Source organism: Callorhinus ursinus, unplaced genomic scaffold (genome assembly GCF_003265705.2).
Source record: "Callorhinus ursinus isolate GAN/ISIS: 27379988/994484 unplaced genomic scaffold, GSC_fseal_2.0 scaffold34, whole genome shotgun sequence".
Classification (NCBI taxonomy): Eukaryota; Metazoa; Chordata; class Mammalia; order Carnivora; family Otariidae; genus Callorhinus; species Callorhinus ursinus.
In genome coordinates this window covers 2,665,521-2,684,048 of record NW_027397096.1, presented here as the reverse complement: position 1 = coordinate 2,684,048, position 18,528 = coordinate 2,665,521, and the positions used below count along the sequence as shown (strand labels likewise).

The following is an 18,528-nucleotide window of genomic DNA, read 5'->3' as shown; positions in this document are numbered from 1 at the left end:
GGAAAGATTACCTGAGTGTTAAAGAATTTGTGATTCATTATGGGCTTTGTTCTATAGTCACTGACATGAGGTTAAATATTATTTGGATTTTTTTAATGAGACAAGTTAATTTTTTTTATGACCTCAAACTAAATGATCTATAGGTCACTAAAGTAGGATTGGACATCTTTCTTGGCAATATACGAGAGAAGTGAAGTTTGTCTTTATTATTCAACCTTTGTGCCTTCTGTGATATCCTCTCTGCTCCAGGATCAGCCCAATATGAATCCCAGCTTAGTCACTCTCTATAAGTGAGTGAAGCATCTAAGCCCAAGTGTCCTCATCATCAAAGTTGGGACAGTCATGAGTACTTCATAAGGCTTGTTGACAGGACCGAATAAGGCAGATAAAGTCCTCAGCACAATATAACTGCCCTCTGACTTACTTCTTCATGATCATGCCTAAGCTTTGGAGGACAGCAGGACAGGGGTGAAAATTACAAGAGCTGTTTCATAAAAATCTCCATGACATAATGAAAGCCCAAGACAATGCTGGGTTGTAACTTAACTAACAGAGATTAGCAGGTATTGGGGTGAGAGGATTCATCTACTCCTAGACATCAGGAGTAAAATTTTTTTTAAGATTTTATTTATCTGTTTAAGAGAGAGCAAGAGAGGGGGCAAGAGTGAGGGAGGGGAGGAGCTGAGGGAGAGAGACAAGCAGTCTCTGCGCTGAGTGCAGAGCCAGACGTGGGGCTCGATCCCACGACCGCGAGATCATGACCTGAGCCAAAACCAAGAATCGGACGCTTAACTGACTGAGTCACCCAGGCGCCCCCCCCCAAGTTTTTTTAATTAAGAAAATTACACATCAAAATTCAGAGTTCTGACTTCTCTTAAAGAATCAGAAGATCTGTCCCCAATGGCAGCTATTCACCCTCTTATAGACAAAGCTGTGTTCTCTATTTGCCCTTGTCCCCACCGCTCCCTATTGTTTAACAACTTGCCTTTTTCACTGATCTGCTTGACTCCTGTAAGAATTTGACTTTATGACCCATGGCCAGTAGGTTCAGGTGATGGTGGTGATAACAGGGGTAAAATTGGTGAGCAAAGGAGTTTGTAAGCTATTTTCAGTGATTCAAAAAACCTAACGGCAGTGTTTATATTGTTAACCTATAAAAGATTGCCCAGGTTAAGTAAAGCACCAGATTTCTTTGCTTTGAAATGGAATTTCATCAACTGGGTAATTGTGTCATCATGAAAGAAGTTCAGATTGGCAAGTAGAAATCACTGATGGTTTATTTATTTATTTATTTTTGTTTGTTTAAGTAGGCTCCATACCCCATGCGGAGCCCACTGCAGGACTCGAACTCACCACCCTGAGATCAAGACCTGAGCTGAAATCAAGAGTTGAACCTTAACTCGTTGAGCCACCCAGGTGCCCCAGTATCACTGATGTTTTGAAAATTGGGAAAGCAGATTATTATTACATAATAAATACAGGTTGCTTGATAGACCAGGTTTTTATTTTCAAAAAATGGGGCCCAAAAATGAGAAAAATGATAATTACAAAAGGTGTTCCTATTGGTAGAAAGGTTGAGAAGATAGCAACTGGCTTTGTCTGTCTCTTCTTCACTGGTATTTGCAGTCCAAAGTGTCAAAAACAGACTATTAATGTTGGAATTTCAAGTATCTCCTAGTAGATAGAGAAGATATTTAGGGAAAGGCCAAGGGGGCTTCTTTTAAGTTCTGGAATTTTGTCCTTTTAAGTCAGGTTCTAGGCTGAACTTCTAATTTTAAATAAGAGACACTGTTTTGGAGAGATTGGGTGGCTCAGTCGGTTAAGCATCCAGCTCTTGATTTCGGCTCAGGTCATGGATCTCAGGGTTCTAAGATCCAGTCCCACCTTGAGCTCTGTGCTGGGCATGGAGCCTGCTTAAGATTCTGTCTCTTCCTCTCCCTCTCCCTTTGCCCCTCCCCCCTCAAAAAAATAATAACAGACCCAGTTTTTAATAAAGCCTCTTTTTTTTTCAAAACTAAGGCAAAATGAAATGCTGTGACCATTTATGATATTGCTATGCTCTGTTAAAACTAATGTTCCTTGTCTGTGCTAATGTACAAGGTCACTGGAGTTTGTAAGGGTGAAGAAATCCCCTACTGATGACCTGTAATACTCAAGGATTGCTATATGTCCTAGAACAAAGCTGATTCATAATTCTGCTAGGTAGGGCAAAGGTATTAAGTTTTCAGTTTTTCTTGCCAACTCCTTCCAGCATTTAACTAAGCTATTTGGGAATCTTTTGAGAATCACATGAGTTAACATGAAATTTAACATGAAAATTAGTTCTTCCAATCCAACCTCCTCGTATTCCAAAGGCCCAAGAGAGCTTAAAGGACTTGCCCAAGGTAACACAACCAAGATTGGAAGTCGGGTCTTCCGATTCCAAGTCCAATTAGATAGGTAAGTTTTTCCCATTTTCCCTTCCACTTTAAACTATTCCAACCCCCCATTGCCTGAGGTGTGTATGTGTTTTTTTCCACAGAGTCTCCAGGCTTCTCCTTCATTGTCTAAACTTCCAGATTTTCACAATCCTCCTACCTTGTCCTTACACCGTTTCACAAGGCTCCCAAATTCTACTTTGAGAAATCCTGAATGAGGAACAAGATATGAAGGCTTCCCCACACAATCCTGCTGGGGCCTCCAAACAGACACAGAAATCTGAAAATCACAGTCTTTAATGGTCTCTCTCTGCATTCCATGCAGAAGTTTCCAAGAAAGCAGAGAGAAACCTCACAGGAGGATGTGTCTGGGTCCCTTTTACACACAAGACCGTTGAGATTTCTTACAATCTGCTCATTTCTTCTCTTTGCCTCCATATCAGTAAGAAGCTTTGAACCACCAGGCTGAGAGTAGATCTCTCTCTCTCTTGCTGTGACACCTTCAGCTACTGCAATATTAAGCCAAAAAATTGTTGTTGTTGTTTTCTAAGAGGGTGAGCAGAGCAGAGACATCAAAGGTGATTCTGGCCAGGACGACCTCTCTCCCTAACCCATCCCACCTGTGTGGGGCAGCGAAGCAGAGACTCTCAGGGGAAAAAAAATGAAGAAAGAATGGAAGTGGGGAAGGTTGATGATAAATCACAAGAGCCAAAATTTAAAATGAAGATATATGAGAAGAGTACAGGCTGATTCATAATTAATGGAGAAGGGTGAAGGCCACCTGTAAGCAGAGCCACTGGCTAGCACGTGCCCCCTGCAGTTTTTGTCTCCATCCCCTCGTAAAGCTCACCAAGTCTGTGACGGTGTCACCAAACTAGGATGAGATGAGAAAAATAAGGACATATGCTGACTTTTTCACAATGCTAAATTTATTCTGTTGAAAGGAATGCCTTATATTCTGAGATTATATCCGTCCTTTTTTTAGTCCTAAAACATTTCTTTTATGAGACAACAGTGAATATGCATGATAATTGACATTATTTATGTGCTTCCTTGGCAACTTAGAAATTGATTACTCTAGGTTCAGCTCCCCTTTTCATTTTGGTATGGCACTGATTCGTGAAACCCAAATATCTGTTCATCTCCTACCTAGAAAAATACAGACTCAATGGTAAACAGTGACCAACCTTTTTGGAACAAACCTCCATTAATTAACATACCCTTGAAGGAGAAGACTTAACAGAATCTTACTTTTCCTTCTTAATAGCGTTCTCCATAAAAATGTTCTGCAAGGATATCAAATTAGTCATAACAACTACTGTTCAGTGCTTAATGAAACACTTCTTGATAACCTCTGACAACTTGACAGGAGTGAATTTAATAATAGCAATAAATACAGATGGGACTACATAAATCAAGGAAGTCCTGATGCAAAACTCTTGGTGTGTGAGATCGCATCTCAGCTTGCTCATCTGAAATGAACCAAGAAATCAATTATAATGACGATCATGGCAATAAGAAAAAAAAATCAAAACAAAATTCACGCTCTTGGAAAGAACACCTTTGCTCTTTTTACCCACTGCTTACTTCTCTGAGGCTGGAGCCGACAGACTGAAGGAAGCTCCACAGAGAAGGCAGTGTTCAGAATGAGGGCTGTGGCTACAGACCCCATTGTGAAGGAGAAAGGAGAAGGCAACGTGGCTCCCCACCCCGGGGTAAGCCCTCTCAGCCATTTACATCACGTGGCAATACAATGCAGGCACTTAGCATTTAGCCCAAAACTTCCTAAGTGGAGAGCAGGCTTAAGACCAATGATAGTGGGACCCCTGGGTGGTTCAGTCAGTTGAGCGTCTGCCTTTGGCTCAGGTCATGATCCCAGGGTCCTTGCTCCGCAGGGAGTCTGCTTCTCCCTCTGCCTGCCGCTCCCCCCTGCGTGTGCACGCGCGCTCTCTCTCTGACAAATAAGTAAATAAAACCTTAAAAAAAAAAAGACCAACGGTAGTGTTCTCAGTCCTAGGCAACCTTCCAACCTAGCCTCACCTGTCTTCCTCTAAAGTGGAGGCAGATTCTCCGCCACCCTCCATTCTTGTCTGAACCTCTTCACCTCCCGGCACCTCCCACCTCAGGAGGAGTTTGCCCAGGATGGGCTTTATGACACACACCACAGCTACCCATCTGCTTCTGGGAAATCACTGGCCCCAGCCCAGAGTACTTACAAAGCTGTGTCTCTTTGAGGATCTTCATTCTTTATGCACAGCTGAAAGCAAACACAAGGGCAATGAGTTTGCCTGCTTTTCTAAGGCTGTAAACATTTAGAATGCATCAATGTGGCTCAAGGGATAGGAAACCCAAATGTCTGTTAATCTCCTACCGAGAAAAATACTCATCAATACAGAGGTGGCTGGAAATACAGACACCTCTGCGCTGGTGTCTGTCTTTGGCCATATTAATTATTTCTGTTGAACCTACAGAGATGTAATTCTTAAATCAAAATGCTTCCAGGATTGCTAGGTAGTTGAATATTTTTTACTTTATTTTCCTTTTCTTTCTCTCTTCCTTTTTTTTTCCCCAGGCAAAAATTTGCTTTGGATTGGCACCAGAGGGTGGGTGAATTTCTTCTTGGGAGACGTTGTTGCCCTGAATCATACCCAGTTACCATATGTTTCAAGAAGATGCCTCTTGCTGCATAACTAACAAGCCTGGACCATACTGGCCTTTTCTTAGAGGCTTCTTGCCACATTTGCCTCCCTTTGGCACTGGAATAACCGGAGAAGCCAAATGCATGGCATTAACGTAGGCACACACACACTCTGTACCAAGCTAACCAACGAGGTGAGCCATTCAACAATTCAAACTCCAGCCCACGGCTACCAGGGCCTGTGGCTGTATTCAGAAGGTGAGCAGCAAGGGCCACTTTTTTTTCATGCAGATCTCCGAACCCACAGCAGATGTTTCTCTGTATATTTATTTATTGTCCCGAAGGTATCATAGCAACAATAAAGGGCAATTTAAAAGGAAGAAAAATCAGCCCCCAATCTCCTACTCCTAACACCACAGCTATTTTCACCCAGGTTTTGTCCCGATGCCTTTCCATTCTTTGTTAAAGCTGTACTTATAGTATTTGTATGATTTTTATTTCTTTGAGCAACTTCCATTTTAGATCTTTAGAGAGACCAGAGTGTCCAAGTGTGGTTCCCAATTCCATAGTCACTTAGACAGCCAGTTCTCTGCCTGTATTTAGGTGATTTTTTTTAACCTAAATAGCTTAGAATACTTAGATACCTTCATTATTCTTTTTCTTCTAGCAATCAGGCCAAAGCACACTGTCAGAAAGACCACAATACATGCAGCAATAATGGGTTCTATTGGTACAGCCACAGTTCTATCTGTTGGAAATGCAAACACAAGGAACAAGAGCTAACATTTATATGAGTCTTGTTTATATACTTCTACTAGATCATCCTCTTAATTAAAGCCTCCAAACAACCCAGAAGGTAGGAATTATTCCCTCATTTTACAGGTGAGGAACCACTGATCCAAAGTCACAGAACTAGTAACTAGCAGAGATAGGCTTTGGATCCATTCCTTTGTGGAAGGATAATTTATTGTAATATGAATAACCCTCCCCAAGCAGGTAGTCAGACCATTTTGTGCTTTCTTCATCCAAAATTTTTGCCACACAGAAAGCAGAAATAGGCTGAAATCAATGTTTTTTTCTGCACTTTGAAAAGCCCCAAAGATATACGGAGGTATCTCCAAGGGAGAAAAAAGAGGAAGGACTTAAAAGCAAGAAGAGAAAAATTGAGGGGTGTCTGGCTGGCTCAGTCGGAAGAGCATGCAACTCTCGATCTCAGGGTTGTGAGTTCGAGCCCCACGTTGGGTATAGAGACTGCCTAAAAATAAAATCTTTAAAAAAAAAAAAAAAAAGAAGAAGAAAAGTGGAAGAGCCTGCTGGACTCAGGGGAGAGAGGCCTGTGGGCCTGAGGAGTGGTACTGTGATAGTACCCCAAGCAGGTGACAAGACATTATACAGGGTGGCTGCGTGGTGCTCCTAGGGAAGAAGGACTAAGCACCAGCCTTCCCAGCCTTGGCAAAGATGTTCATACCTTTCTAAATGACATGGAAGAACAAGGTCTACTTCTTTTTTTTTTTTTTTTTTTTTTTTAAACAAGGTCTACTTCTAACTTGGGCTAGAAAGAGATCAGCAGGGGCGGCCGGGTGGCTCAGTCGTTAAGCGTCTGCCTTCGGCTCAGGTCATGGTCCCGGGGTCCTGGGATCGAGCCCCGCATCGGGCTCCCTGCCCAGCAGGAAGCCTGCTTCTCCCTCTCCCACTCCCCCTGCTTGTGTTCCCTCTCTCGCTGTGTCTCTCTCTCTCAAATAAATAAATAAAATCTTTAAAAATATGTATATATAGGTTCCAAAATATGAAAATAAAGTGGCAAAATTAATAAATGTTTAAACATCTATAAAATGTAACTTTGTATCAACTGTAACTCAACTGTTATATAATAATAATAATATTTAAACTTTAAGAACCAAATTAATAACTTATTTATAACAAAATCCCAAATGTATGCAAGTTACAAACATCCTTTCCAAAATTTTTACAGCAAAAAAGTATACTTAATGTGCTTCATTTTAATGTTTCATATGATATGGGATGAAACTTTTTTAAAAAACTTTTATTTATTTATTTATTCATGAGCGGCAGAGGGAGAAGCAGACTCCCTGCTGAGCAGGGAGCTCGATGCAGGACTTGATCCCAGGACCCTGGGATCATGACCTGAGCCAAAGGCAGACGCCTAACCGAATGAGCCACCCAGGTGCCTGGGATGAAACTTTCAAAAGTAAGAGTGCTTAATTAAAATCAACAAAGACATTTAAATGACCCAGTCTAAGCCCCTGGATTCAGCCTAGGAAGGGGGCAGGGCTCCAATCTTGGATAAGATAATATTTTAGGACTTTATAGGAAATAAAAAGTGTGCTGCATCTCTCCTGCTGTCCTGTTTTACTCTCTTATTTGCAACCAGACTTGGTTATTTTTTCCCCTCCATATTTATTAGGCAAGATAATCCCAACACACAGGCTAGGCTCTTGTGTGCTCAAGATCCATGCTTTCACTTCTAGCTTTGCATGGCCTCATTTAGAAACTACCCCACTGAGGGGCGAAGCTGGGAGAGGCTCACGGCAAACATATTTAGCCTGAGCACCAGCAGCCGAGCACTTAATGCTGTGAAGGCAGCCCACAGCCAAGGAAATAATAGAGCAGGAAGAAATCAGAAAAACAAGTTGGTTTGGAAGAGCTCCACCCAAAACAGGATCCTGCCCACCTAAAAGCCAAGTTGCCAAGCTAGCATCCTGCTTGCCACACGAGTTGTATGTTTTGTTTTGTTTTTTATGGCACAGAGCACTCGTGATTCCTTCTTAAACAAGAGGCATGATAAAATTTCCTAATCTCTGCGCATAATTTTCACGCCGGTTGGAATGGTGTGGCTGGTGGTCCCCACCACCCATGCTTTGGAGAGGAGGTGAATAGACACGGCTTCAATAAGGTGCCTCCTCCACCACTTCTAGATCCCATGAGTACTTGGGTTATTTGTGGGTTTGGTTTTGAAAGCAAGCAGCCCCTGGGCATACCGTCACTGCTCTAGGACAAATTACTGAACACGCCAGTAATCGCAGTAATGGGCATTCAACTGGGTTGGTATCCCAGACCTCTCATCGAGGGGGAGGAAATGAGCCCTGGGGTCACACCGTCCACACTTCTGGCAGGGGTTCCTGGCTTCCCAGGAACTAGCAAGAAAGGCAATGTGTGGGCACAGGGAAGCAAATGACGAAGTGAATAATGTTCTAACAAGAAATAGGAGCCTCAGCTTGTTTGGCTGCTCTTAGCGTATTGGCCTCGGACCAGGAAATGTGTGCATGAGCATTTTCTGCATCTGCTTCCCCAGGTATCTTGCCTTTCTCTTTTTCTTTCTTTTTTTTTTTCAGAAAACGTAAATTTTATATCAACGGATCCACATTATCCGATTAGAAAGAGAAGGGACTTATTAAAATGTACCCAAACTAAAGGCTTTCTAAGCAGAACATTAAATTAGCTTGCCCGAGTTTGCAGATGACATGATCTGATATGTCTCTCAACTTCATAATTGCAGTTTTAACATAAAAGCAAACTTCAAAGATTTTTTTTTAGTATGTTTTTGCCTGTATATTCAGCAACTAAGATTGACAGTTAAGGATCTTAATAAATGATTGTTTCAAATTAAAAGAGATGTTATCTAAGAAAACTATGTTAACCAAACTTTCGGCATCTGTGTCAAAAAGGAAGTTATTCTTGAACTTGGATTCAGTTAATAGCAGCAAAGAATGATTGACAGACTTGATTGCTGCCAATTTCCATCTCATACTGTCCTGCTTCAACATCCAAAAACTTCCAGGGCTTGGGTATTGTCTACAGAAGCCCTCAAGACTCAACATCCTCTACAGGTCTTTTCTGCTGTGCTTAGACAGTGGCTTTCTTTATCCTGCTACCAAGATCGTTCCTATTCCAGTTATCACAGTTGTGTTCTTGAAAATTTCTTTTTGTGCTGCTCACCTCAAGGTCAGTTTTTGCCACAATCACCTGTGGTAAGTGGAGGTGTGGAAATATTGGCCTGCATTCCATTCGCTCCCTGACCTCATTTCTTTCGACGGTCTTCCTTGCTTTCTCTGCTCAGGTTCCCCTTCTCTTCTTGTATGAATGAGAAGTATGAGGGAAGAACACTTGGAACTTCGTTTGTTCCCTGTTATTTACTGCAGGGATGAAAAATCTGGGTAGGTGAAGCATGAAGCCAAGAGAAAGACCTTTTTGCACCATCTACCGCCTCCCTCACTACTGCTTAGCCTCTAGATCACAATTTCAGAGTTAGGAATGATTTTAGAGATTGATTTTCTTATCTTTCTTTTTTTTTTTAAAGATTTTATTTATTTATTTATTTGAGAGAGACAGAATGAGAGAGAGAGAGAGCACAAGAGGGAAGAGGGTCAGAGGGAGAAGCAGACTCCCTGCTGAGCAGGGAGCCCGATGTGTGACTCGATCCCGGGACTCCAGGATCATGACCTGAGCCGAAGGCAGTCGCTTAACCAACTGAGCCACCCAGGTGCCCCCTTATCTATCTTTCTTTCTCTCTGTGTTTCTGACTTCTTTTTCTGTTTGTCATTAGGGCTGTAAACTCAGAAATCCAGTTCCTACGAACCTTGTTGCCCAAGAGGATTCATGAAAGGTACTCCTCCCTAAAAGCCACCCGGAATTGTCTTCCACCCCTTGGTTCTAAAAAGGACTTTTGCTCAAAAAAGGGGTGTTTTATATGGAATGGGATCCTAAATGGAAGAATTGAAATTCCTTGGATAGGGAAGACTCTCCGATGAAAATCATAGCCACTAATCATAACTCTCATCATCATTTGTTGCCACAGAAATATTTAGGAAAACCTATTCTGACCTTTTGCTTACTATTACTTAAAAAGAGAGTTACCTTTGACGATAAGATGAAAGTCCTTGGTCTCCATTTGCAGAGATGAATTTGCAACACAGCTGTAGGTTCCATTGTCAGATTTCTTGACTTTGGTGATTGACAGTTGAAGAGACTCACTTGTCTGATGGACTTGGTAAGTTTTCTCTAAATTCAGGATGTTGCTGTTTCTGTACCACATCATTTGAGCCTGGGGGTTGGATTTCACACTGCAAACCAACTTCACATCACTGCCTTCCTCAACTGCTTGGAAGTCATCTCCACTTAGAATAGGGGGGACTGCAAGACTCAAGCATTTAGGTTGAATTAGCTGATAGGCAGTAGTTTACTGTCAACATTCAAGACCTTCCTTCAGTCTATCTCATGTAGTCATCCATTCATTTGACAAAAATTTATTGAGTATCTACTATGCCAAGCACTGGACTAGGACCCAGGGATCCAATGGTAAATAACATATATCCAGTTCCAAACCTCATAGAACTTCTATGTGGTAGAGAAGATGAACCATGAAACAAACGTATATAATAATGAATCTGGGGCGCCTGGGTGGATCAGTCATTTAAGCGACCAACTTTGGTTTCGGCTCAGGTCATGATCTCATGGGTTGTGGGATCAAACCCCACGTCTGGCTCTACGCTCAGTGAGGAGTCTGCTTGAAGATTCTCTCCCTCTGACCCTCCCCCACTTGCAGGCATGAGCACTCTCTCTCGCTCAAATAAATAAATCTTTAAGAAAAATAATGAGGGGCACCTGGGTGGTTCAGTTGGTTACGTGTCTGCCTTCGGCTCAGGTCATGATTGCAGGGTCCTGGGATTGAGTCCCACATGGGGCTCCTTGTGCAGTAGGGAGTCTGCTTCTCCCTCTCCCTCTGCCTCTCCCCCTGCTTGTGCTCTCTCTCTCTCCCTCTCTCTCTCTCTCAAATAAATAAATAAATAAATAAACAAAATCTTAAAAAAAAAAGAAACCAGAAGCAACTATATGAAAAAAGAAATAATTAAAAATAATAAATAATAATGAATCAGGGCGCCTGGGTGGCTCAATCAGTTAAGCGTCTGCCTTCGGCTCAGGTCATGATCCCAGGGTCCTGGGATCAAGCCCCGCATGGGGCTCCCTTGCCAGGCGGGGAGTCTGCTTCTCCCTCTGCCTCTGCTGCTCCCCCTGCTTGGGCTATCTCTTTCTGTCAAATAAATAAAATCTTTTTTAAAAAACTTAAAAATAAATAAAATCATGAATCTGTATCAAGTGGAAGATTTATGATGCTACATAAGAGTATAAGCCTTGAGTCTTTGCTCTCTGAAACCAAGCTGCCCTAATATGCTGGAGAAAACAGTATGATGTGAAGGAAGCAGGACTTGCAGCAGGTCCCTAATTCCACCTACACCACTTACTGTGACCTCGAGAAAGTTACTGAACTGCTAAGTAACCGCTCAATTTCCTCATCTAAAAAGTGGGATAATACCTTTACCTGCTGTAAACATTAAATGAGATAATGCCTGTACGGCATTTACCACAGTGCTAATTACTATTATTGTGCTGGCGGCGGCCATGGTAGTTTTGAGGTGTCCTTACATCCTCTATTTTTGCATTTTATCAAAGCACATTTGCCCTGGCCATATTTACAGTGCCTGCTTGCATTTCCTCCGTGATCCTCTAGAAATAATGTCCTCCTCCCAGAAGGTGCTCCAGTCATGGCAACTCTGACATCTATGGAAGGTATGACCTTCTGAGTCTCCCTCATCCCGCTGTGTGAGCAAGTCTTTACTCCCTTTATGATAAGGGCAGTCGAAGAGACATAGATACTTGAACACATTTACCTTCACCAAATAATTCCAGCTCTCACCCCCACCGGAGCTTTCCAACATCTAGGAGGAGAAATGGCTGAGCTGACTCTTTTTCTTCTCCATGCCCCTTGCATTTTAAGGTCAAGGTGCCGAAGAGTAATAAAGTGCTTGAAAAGTGGGCAGTAGGAAAGAGGTGGAGAAGAGGAAAAAAGGAGCTTGTATAATCTGCACACTGAATAATTAGACCCTGGGTAGGCTGTGCTATTAATAACTCTTTCAGAAAAATGACATTTTGTTGCTCTTTGGAATGAGCTTGAAATTCTGTATCCATATCCAGCGAGGATGTTATATGGTATTCAGATATGTGGGAAGCTGCTAGAATAGATAACATAATTACCAAATATACCATAGGGCCTGTGGACATGTCCTATTATTGTTACTTTTTATTTAACTACTTAAAGTTAATTTTGAAGTCTGTCAGCTATAGGTGAGTATTCCCTTTTGCAAAAATTGGTACATTTTGGATAAAGTTAAGATCCTCTTTGACTCCATCTTGTTCACTTCCCGGCTCCCCAAAGACGCTCACTGCTATGAGTTTGATGTAAATCCTTGCAGATCTTTTTTTAAAAACCAGTTTTTTATATACATATAATGTACCAATAGGAAATACATTGTATTGTTTTAGGAGGCTTATATAAAAGACTCTATTCTCTTGCATGTTTTTGAGACATGTCCACATTGAACCACAGAGATCTAGCTCATTATTTTAGACTGATACTGTGTAATATGGGACTCTTTAATCATTTTACTTGATGGGCATTCTTTTCTTCCTTCCTTCATTCCTTCGTTCCTTCCTTCGTTCCTTCCTTCCTTCCTTCCTTCCCTCCCTCCTTCCTTTCCTCCTCCTCCTCCTCCTCCTCCTCCTCCTCCTCCTCCTCCTCCTCCTCCTCCTCCTCCTTCTTCTTCTTCTTCTTCTTCTTCTTCTTCTCCTTCTTCTTCTTCTTCTTCTTTTAGAGAGAGAGAGTGTGTGTGGGTGCAGGGCCAGAGGGAGAGGGAGAGAGAGAATCTTAAGCAGGCTCCACACCCATCACAGAGCTCTACATGGGGTTCCATGCAGGCCTCGTCGGGGTGGGGGTGGGGGTGGGGTTCAATCCCACAACCCTGAGATCATGACCTGAGCCGAAATCAAGAGTCAGTCACCTAACCAACTGAGCCACCCAGGCACCCCTAGCCAAACCAAATTTAAAAAGGCAAATAACCCAATAGAGAAATGGGTAAAGGACATGAGCAGGCATTTCACAAAAAAGAAACATGAACAGCCAATACGTTTATGAAAGGATGGACACCCTCATTCTTAATTTAGAAAATGAAAATAAAATTCCACATCAGGCTGGCAAATTCTTAGAGTTTGAGGATACTCAGCGCTCATGAGGGTGTGGGGAAATAGGCACCCTCAGGCATTTTTGTATGAGCATGAATAGGGCAATGAGGCAACACCAAGCAAATGTGAAAATGCACACACTCTTTAGTCCCAGATTTCAAGTACCACTTAATATAGTGCAGACAACACAGACTAGCAGTTTCTTCCCCCTCACTCACAAATGACATTCAGCACCACCGAGACAGACACCGACTGGTCGCTCTGCAGCTTGCAGGTAAAGGTGACTCCGTTGTCATTTTCACTGATGGAAGAGACACAGACAGAGCTGGAGTTGATTTTGTTTCCAGATTTCAAGTCCACTGTCCCCTCTTCTCGGTACCAGAGAAGTTCTTCCTCCCTGGTGTGGTTTTGAACGGCACATTTCAGAGATTCTTGGGAGCCAGGCCAAGTGTCCAGAATATAGTTCTCAGTTCTATCGTTCACAGTTAAAACAGAACCTGGGAGGGCAGGAAGACACCATTAAAGTAAAGTGAATGATCCTAAATGGTATAAACAGGGAATAGGTTAAACAAATCACATTACACCAGTGCAATGAAATACTCTGCAATAATTAAAAATAGTCATATTCATCATATGATTTTACAAGGGAAAAGTTCCATAATGTATTATTAACTAAAAGAAGCAAAATGTTAAAATGATGGTTACCAGATTTTGCTGCACATTGGACTCACCTGGGGATCTTTAAAAACAATGATGCTTGCTCCCACCCCCAGACATTCTGATTAATTGATATGAGTGCAATCTGGGCATTGCATTTGCAAAAAGCCTTCAGGCGATTCTAATGTGCAGTGAAGTTTGAGAACTACTATGCACAGAACCACCCCGTTTACCCCCCCCAACACACACATGCATGCATGCACGCACACATGCATTTAAGAGGAAAAGTCTTGGGAAAAATCTCAGTGTGTACACTGAATAGGGTAGATAAAAATAGAGAAAAAAGTAGAGAAATGCTTTCCAGACTTAAATTGTTTACTTCAAGGGGTTGAAAGTAGCAAAGGAAGGGGGTGGAAGTGGGGAAATACAAATGAAAAAGGACAATAGCAAAATTGAAAAATACTTAAGACACAACATTAGGTGAATAGGCAGAATGTAAATTACATCTCTAGTAATTACTATAAGTATATAAAAATTGAATATGCAATTGAATATGGGCAAAAGCTGATTTGGAAAGATTTCTGATTAGGTGATGGGATTGTGGAAAATTTGGTCTTGCATTTTTGATGTTTGAATATTGTTTGTGCAGTGTAGTAAAATAATTGATGTTTAAACAGCTGTGGTTTGTAGCATAGATGAGTTGTTGTACAGTGGATGATTAGAATGTATAGCAGTTGGTTTTCATCTCTGATTTTCTGAGATCCATTCACTGTAACATACCTGAATTTCAGTTCTTACTTCCCTGGTTCAGAAGCAAGTAACAGAAGCTAAAATTGCCTTTAGCTGCCACAGACTTGCCCCCGTCATAACATTTGTTAATACAGTCTGTAAACATATGAACTTTTCCTTTAAAATGCATAAACTAGGGGCGCCTGGGTGGCTCAGTCGTTAAACATCTGCCCTCGGCTCAGGTTATGATCCCAGGGTCCTGGGATCGAGCTCCGCATCCTGCTCGGCGGGAAGCCTGCTTCTCCCTCTCCCACTGCCCCTGCTCGTGTTCCCTCTCTCGCCGTGTCTCTCTGTCAAATAAATAAATAAATAAAATCTTTAAAAAAAAAAAATAAAATGCATAAACTACTGGTGAAAACAATGTGATTATTGCCTAGTATTTTTTAAAAATCTGGAAGAATATATATCAAAATGTTGAGTGGTTATCTCTGGATGATGGAATTTAGTTTTCTTTATTCTTTTTTTTTATTAAAGATTTTATTTATTTTTGGGGGGGGACAGAGGGAGGGAGAGAGAGAACATGCTTACACGTGAGCAGGGTGGGGAAGGGCAGAGAGAGAGAGAGGGAGAGAGGGACTCCCGAGCAGACTTCCCTATGAGCCTGAGCCTGACACAGGCCGATCCCACAAAATCAAGAATCAGATGCTCAACTGACTGAGCCACCCAGGCACGCCTTCTTTATCCTTTTATATATTTCCTATTTTTTTTTTTTACAAGGACTATGTATTACTTTTAAAATTGGGGTTTGTGGGGCAGGGGATCTACTCCCAGGTTGGGGAAGAGAACAAAGGCAGGCAAGGTTTTCCTGCACCTGGTATGCTCACATAAACAGAAGAGCTTATTTTGGATGTCATTACTAATGAAATGCATTAAAATGTAGAAAAACTCCGGCTGTGGCTCTGGAGAGAATAGAATATTTACTCTGTCTTATAATATCAGAACCATAAAAATATTTTTCCATTTAACGTGTTATCATGTTGTCTGACTCCTCTACTCTGAGCCATACCAACTGTGTATTTGGAGATTTGGATTTTGGATTTTCCCAATGCCCACGTATCATGTTTTAATAGGAAATGTTTATTTACAAAGAGACCAAAGGAATATTAACTTACTTGTCACCTCACAGGGCGGAAACAAAATCACTAAGAGAAGAAATCTGCACATTCCCATTAGGCCACTGATGTTCCACGCCATCTTTAACAAATTTACGTCTGATCTGCTGGGGGAGAAAGGGTGTAGTTTTTTCTGTACTTTGGTCTTTACTGAGTTTATGAACCTTCCTCTTGTCTTTTATGCATTTAAAATAAAATCCCAGATGAGTCATCCCAACTGTAACAGTACTCTTCCTAGTTTTTAATTAAACAATCTTGTTCTGATTACTGAGTTCAAAGTACTTTTAGTATTAAGAACTTTTTTTTTAAGGCAAGAAAAAGAAAACCACAAGGAAATAGGCTATAAGATATTGGGAAGCTATAGGGCAGCCCTGGGGAGAGGAGAGCCAGTCTTCCCCGGAGAAATTGATAGAATGTCATTTTACCAGAAAGAGAGAAGCAACTTGCTTCATTCATAGACAGTCTCTACTGAGCTGTAGTAATTCGGATTTTGAAAGCCTCTCTTGGGCAATTTTTGTAAAAGTTGCTCTCTGCTCCAAATTCCATAGACTCAAATGGTTCATACCTTAGAAAAGACTCAGTCGCAACACGGTCTCTGGTCTGAAATCACGTTAATCTCTCTGCTTTCCCCCTACCCCACCATCCTCCCCCTTGGGATACGTGTTCTGCTTAACCCCCTAGAGATGAAAAATAATGGATAATAAAGTCCTCCTTTTTTTCCTTCTATGCTTTTGCTGCTGCTGTCCCTCTCCCTAGATTCTTTCCATTCTATCTGGAAAAAACGTGTGTATTACCGCCTTTCTAGAGTACCACACGAATATGGTAGAAACACATGTTGAATGCTTTCTATGCAACAGGCACTGTGCTAAACGCTCTACATACTTATTTCAATCTCAGTGAAGTCCCTAACAAGACTCTTGAGGTCATTTCTAAAGGTTTAGAGAGATTATATAATTTGCCCAAGATCCTGGAGACAGGAAATGTCAGGGCTAGGATTCGAACCCTGGACTCCCAAGGCCAGACTCTTAAGCACCCTACTGCATAGACTGATATTCTCCTCCTTTAAGAAGCTGCCACTGGGGCGCCTGGGTGGCTCAGTTGGTTAAGCGACTGCCATCGGCTCAGGTCATGATCCTGGAGTCCCGGGATCGAGTCCCGCATCGGGCTCCTTGCTCAGCAGGGGGTCTGCTTCTCCCTCTGACCCTCTTCCCTCTCGTGCTCTATCTCTATCTCATTCTCTCTCTCAAATAAATAAAATCTTAAAAAAAAAAAAAAGGAAGCTGCCATTAATCCCTTCTGAGCCCTCTCCACAGACATTAGGGACTTGAAGTTTTGTCCCCTTAATACAAATATTAACCTTCAAGAGCTGGAATATAATTAAAATATTAACCTGCATAGGACTATTAACCTGCATAGACAGGCTGTGCTCCTCCCCATCCCAGGCCTGTCCTGACAGAAGCAAGCTTCATTCCTGCCAGACTCACCCTTTCTGACTGGCAACTCTATGTCAATATTTCAATAAGATACATTTAGTACTAACATCAACTCTTTCAGGAAGCCTCGGTGGCTCAGTTGGTTCAGCGTCTGCCTTTGGCTCAGGTCATGATCCCAGCGTCCTGGGATTGAGCCCCTCATCGGGCTCCCTGTTCTGCAGGGAGACTGCTTCTTCCTCTCCTCCCTGCTCGTGCTCTCTCTTGTTATCTCTATCTCTCTCTCAAATAAATAAATAAAATCTTTTTTAAAAAAATCAATTCTTCTGTAATTTTAAAACCTTGCCAAACAGATTTCTATCATAACACTATAACAGTGATGATTTCAGAATTTGGTCATTAATAGAGTTTTCTCAAGCACTGTCCACTGTAGGTGCCTAATAAGAACTGAGAGTGTGGGCTCCTTGGCAGACCCTACCCGACCCTGTTAATTAAGGAGGAGGATTAATGTCTACCCTTCCCTTCCACCATACCAGACAGCATCCTTTCAAAATGAATTTCCTTTACTTGACTTGTTTTTAACTTTCTATACAAGACAAAGTTTTACTGCTTACCTGCTGAGCTCTGAAAAGCTGACTTCCTTGGCCAATTGTCCCTTCATCTGAAACCCTGAATCCTTCCCTGTTACCATCTTTATACTACTTGAATTTAAACACTTTATGACAGTAGAGTCAAGTCAGCAAAATAAATTGGGTTCAAAGTCTGTTTCTTTTTATGGATTCGTAGAGAAGACACTAACTAGGAAAGACATCTTCAGATCTGAGTTTTCATGTGTCCCTAAATTACTAGGTGGGGCCAGATATTGCTAACAGGGATGTAATTATTCCAGGAAAACCTGACCTTATGCAAAAATGTGTAACATATTTCACTGAACATTGCCATGTTCAAGTTAGATAAATCACCAGGCTTGGGTTACAAGTGGCAAGTAATACTTTTCCAGCGTTATTTAAGTTGTGGAATCTTCCAATATTTCAACTGCTGTGAAAACCAACCCCTTACCATTTTCAGGCTGTCAGATTATCAAAGTTATCTAACTTGAATATGGCAGCCAAAATATTGGAAGATTCCATAACTTAAATCATGCTGGAAAAATATTATTTGCCACTGGTAACTCATGCTTGGTACATAAGCTGTACTAAGCCAAGCATGACAGGGAAAAGTTTTTTTTGGGGGGGTTTGTTTTTTGTGGGGTTTTTTGTACAACACTTAGAAACGATTTATTTCCAGTGACTTTAGAACACAGTTCAGAGCCCTGCAAGGACAAAAAGAACTAAAAAGACGTTTTAAATTTCATTCAGTCATTTTCTTGGTAGTATTATTATTATTGGTTTTATTATTTGAAATTATTTTCCTTATAGTGAAGGATAAACACATTTTGAGTTAATAACATT

At 41.5% G+C, this 18,528-nt stretch overlaps 1 protein-coding gene across 3 annotated transcripts; it reads right to left on the bottom strand.

The window, feature by feature from the left end:
• Window positions 1–3,338: 3,338 nt before the first annotated feature.
• Window positions 3,339–17,777, bottom strand: TMIGD1 (transmembrane and immunoglobulin domain containing 1). 3 transcript variants are annotated; one of them, XM_073879338.1, is made up of 7 exons: window positions 17,692–17,777; window positions 15,648–15,754; window positions 13,308–13,586; window positions 9,931–10,206; window positions 5,700–5,803; window positions 4,634–4,674; window positions 3,339–3,889 (listed from the first exon to the last, which is right to left on the bottom strand). In XM_073879338.1, exons 1-7 carry the CDS (start codon window positions 17,766–17,768, stop codon window positions 3,886–3,888), a joined length of 888 nt encoding a protein of 295 aa, XP_073735439.1. In that variant the 5' UTR covers window positions 17,769–17,777; the 3' UTR covers window positions 3,339–3,885. The 3 variants fall into 3 exon arrangements, with proteins under 3 accessions (XP_073735439.1, XP_025706868.2, XP_073735440.1); XM_025851083.2 differs by having other exon boundaries at window positions 15,648–15,751; window positions 17,692–17,753; XM_073879339.1 differs by lacking the exon at window positions 5,700–5,803.
• Between the last annotated feature and the right edge of the window lie 751 nt (window positions 17,778–18,528).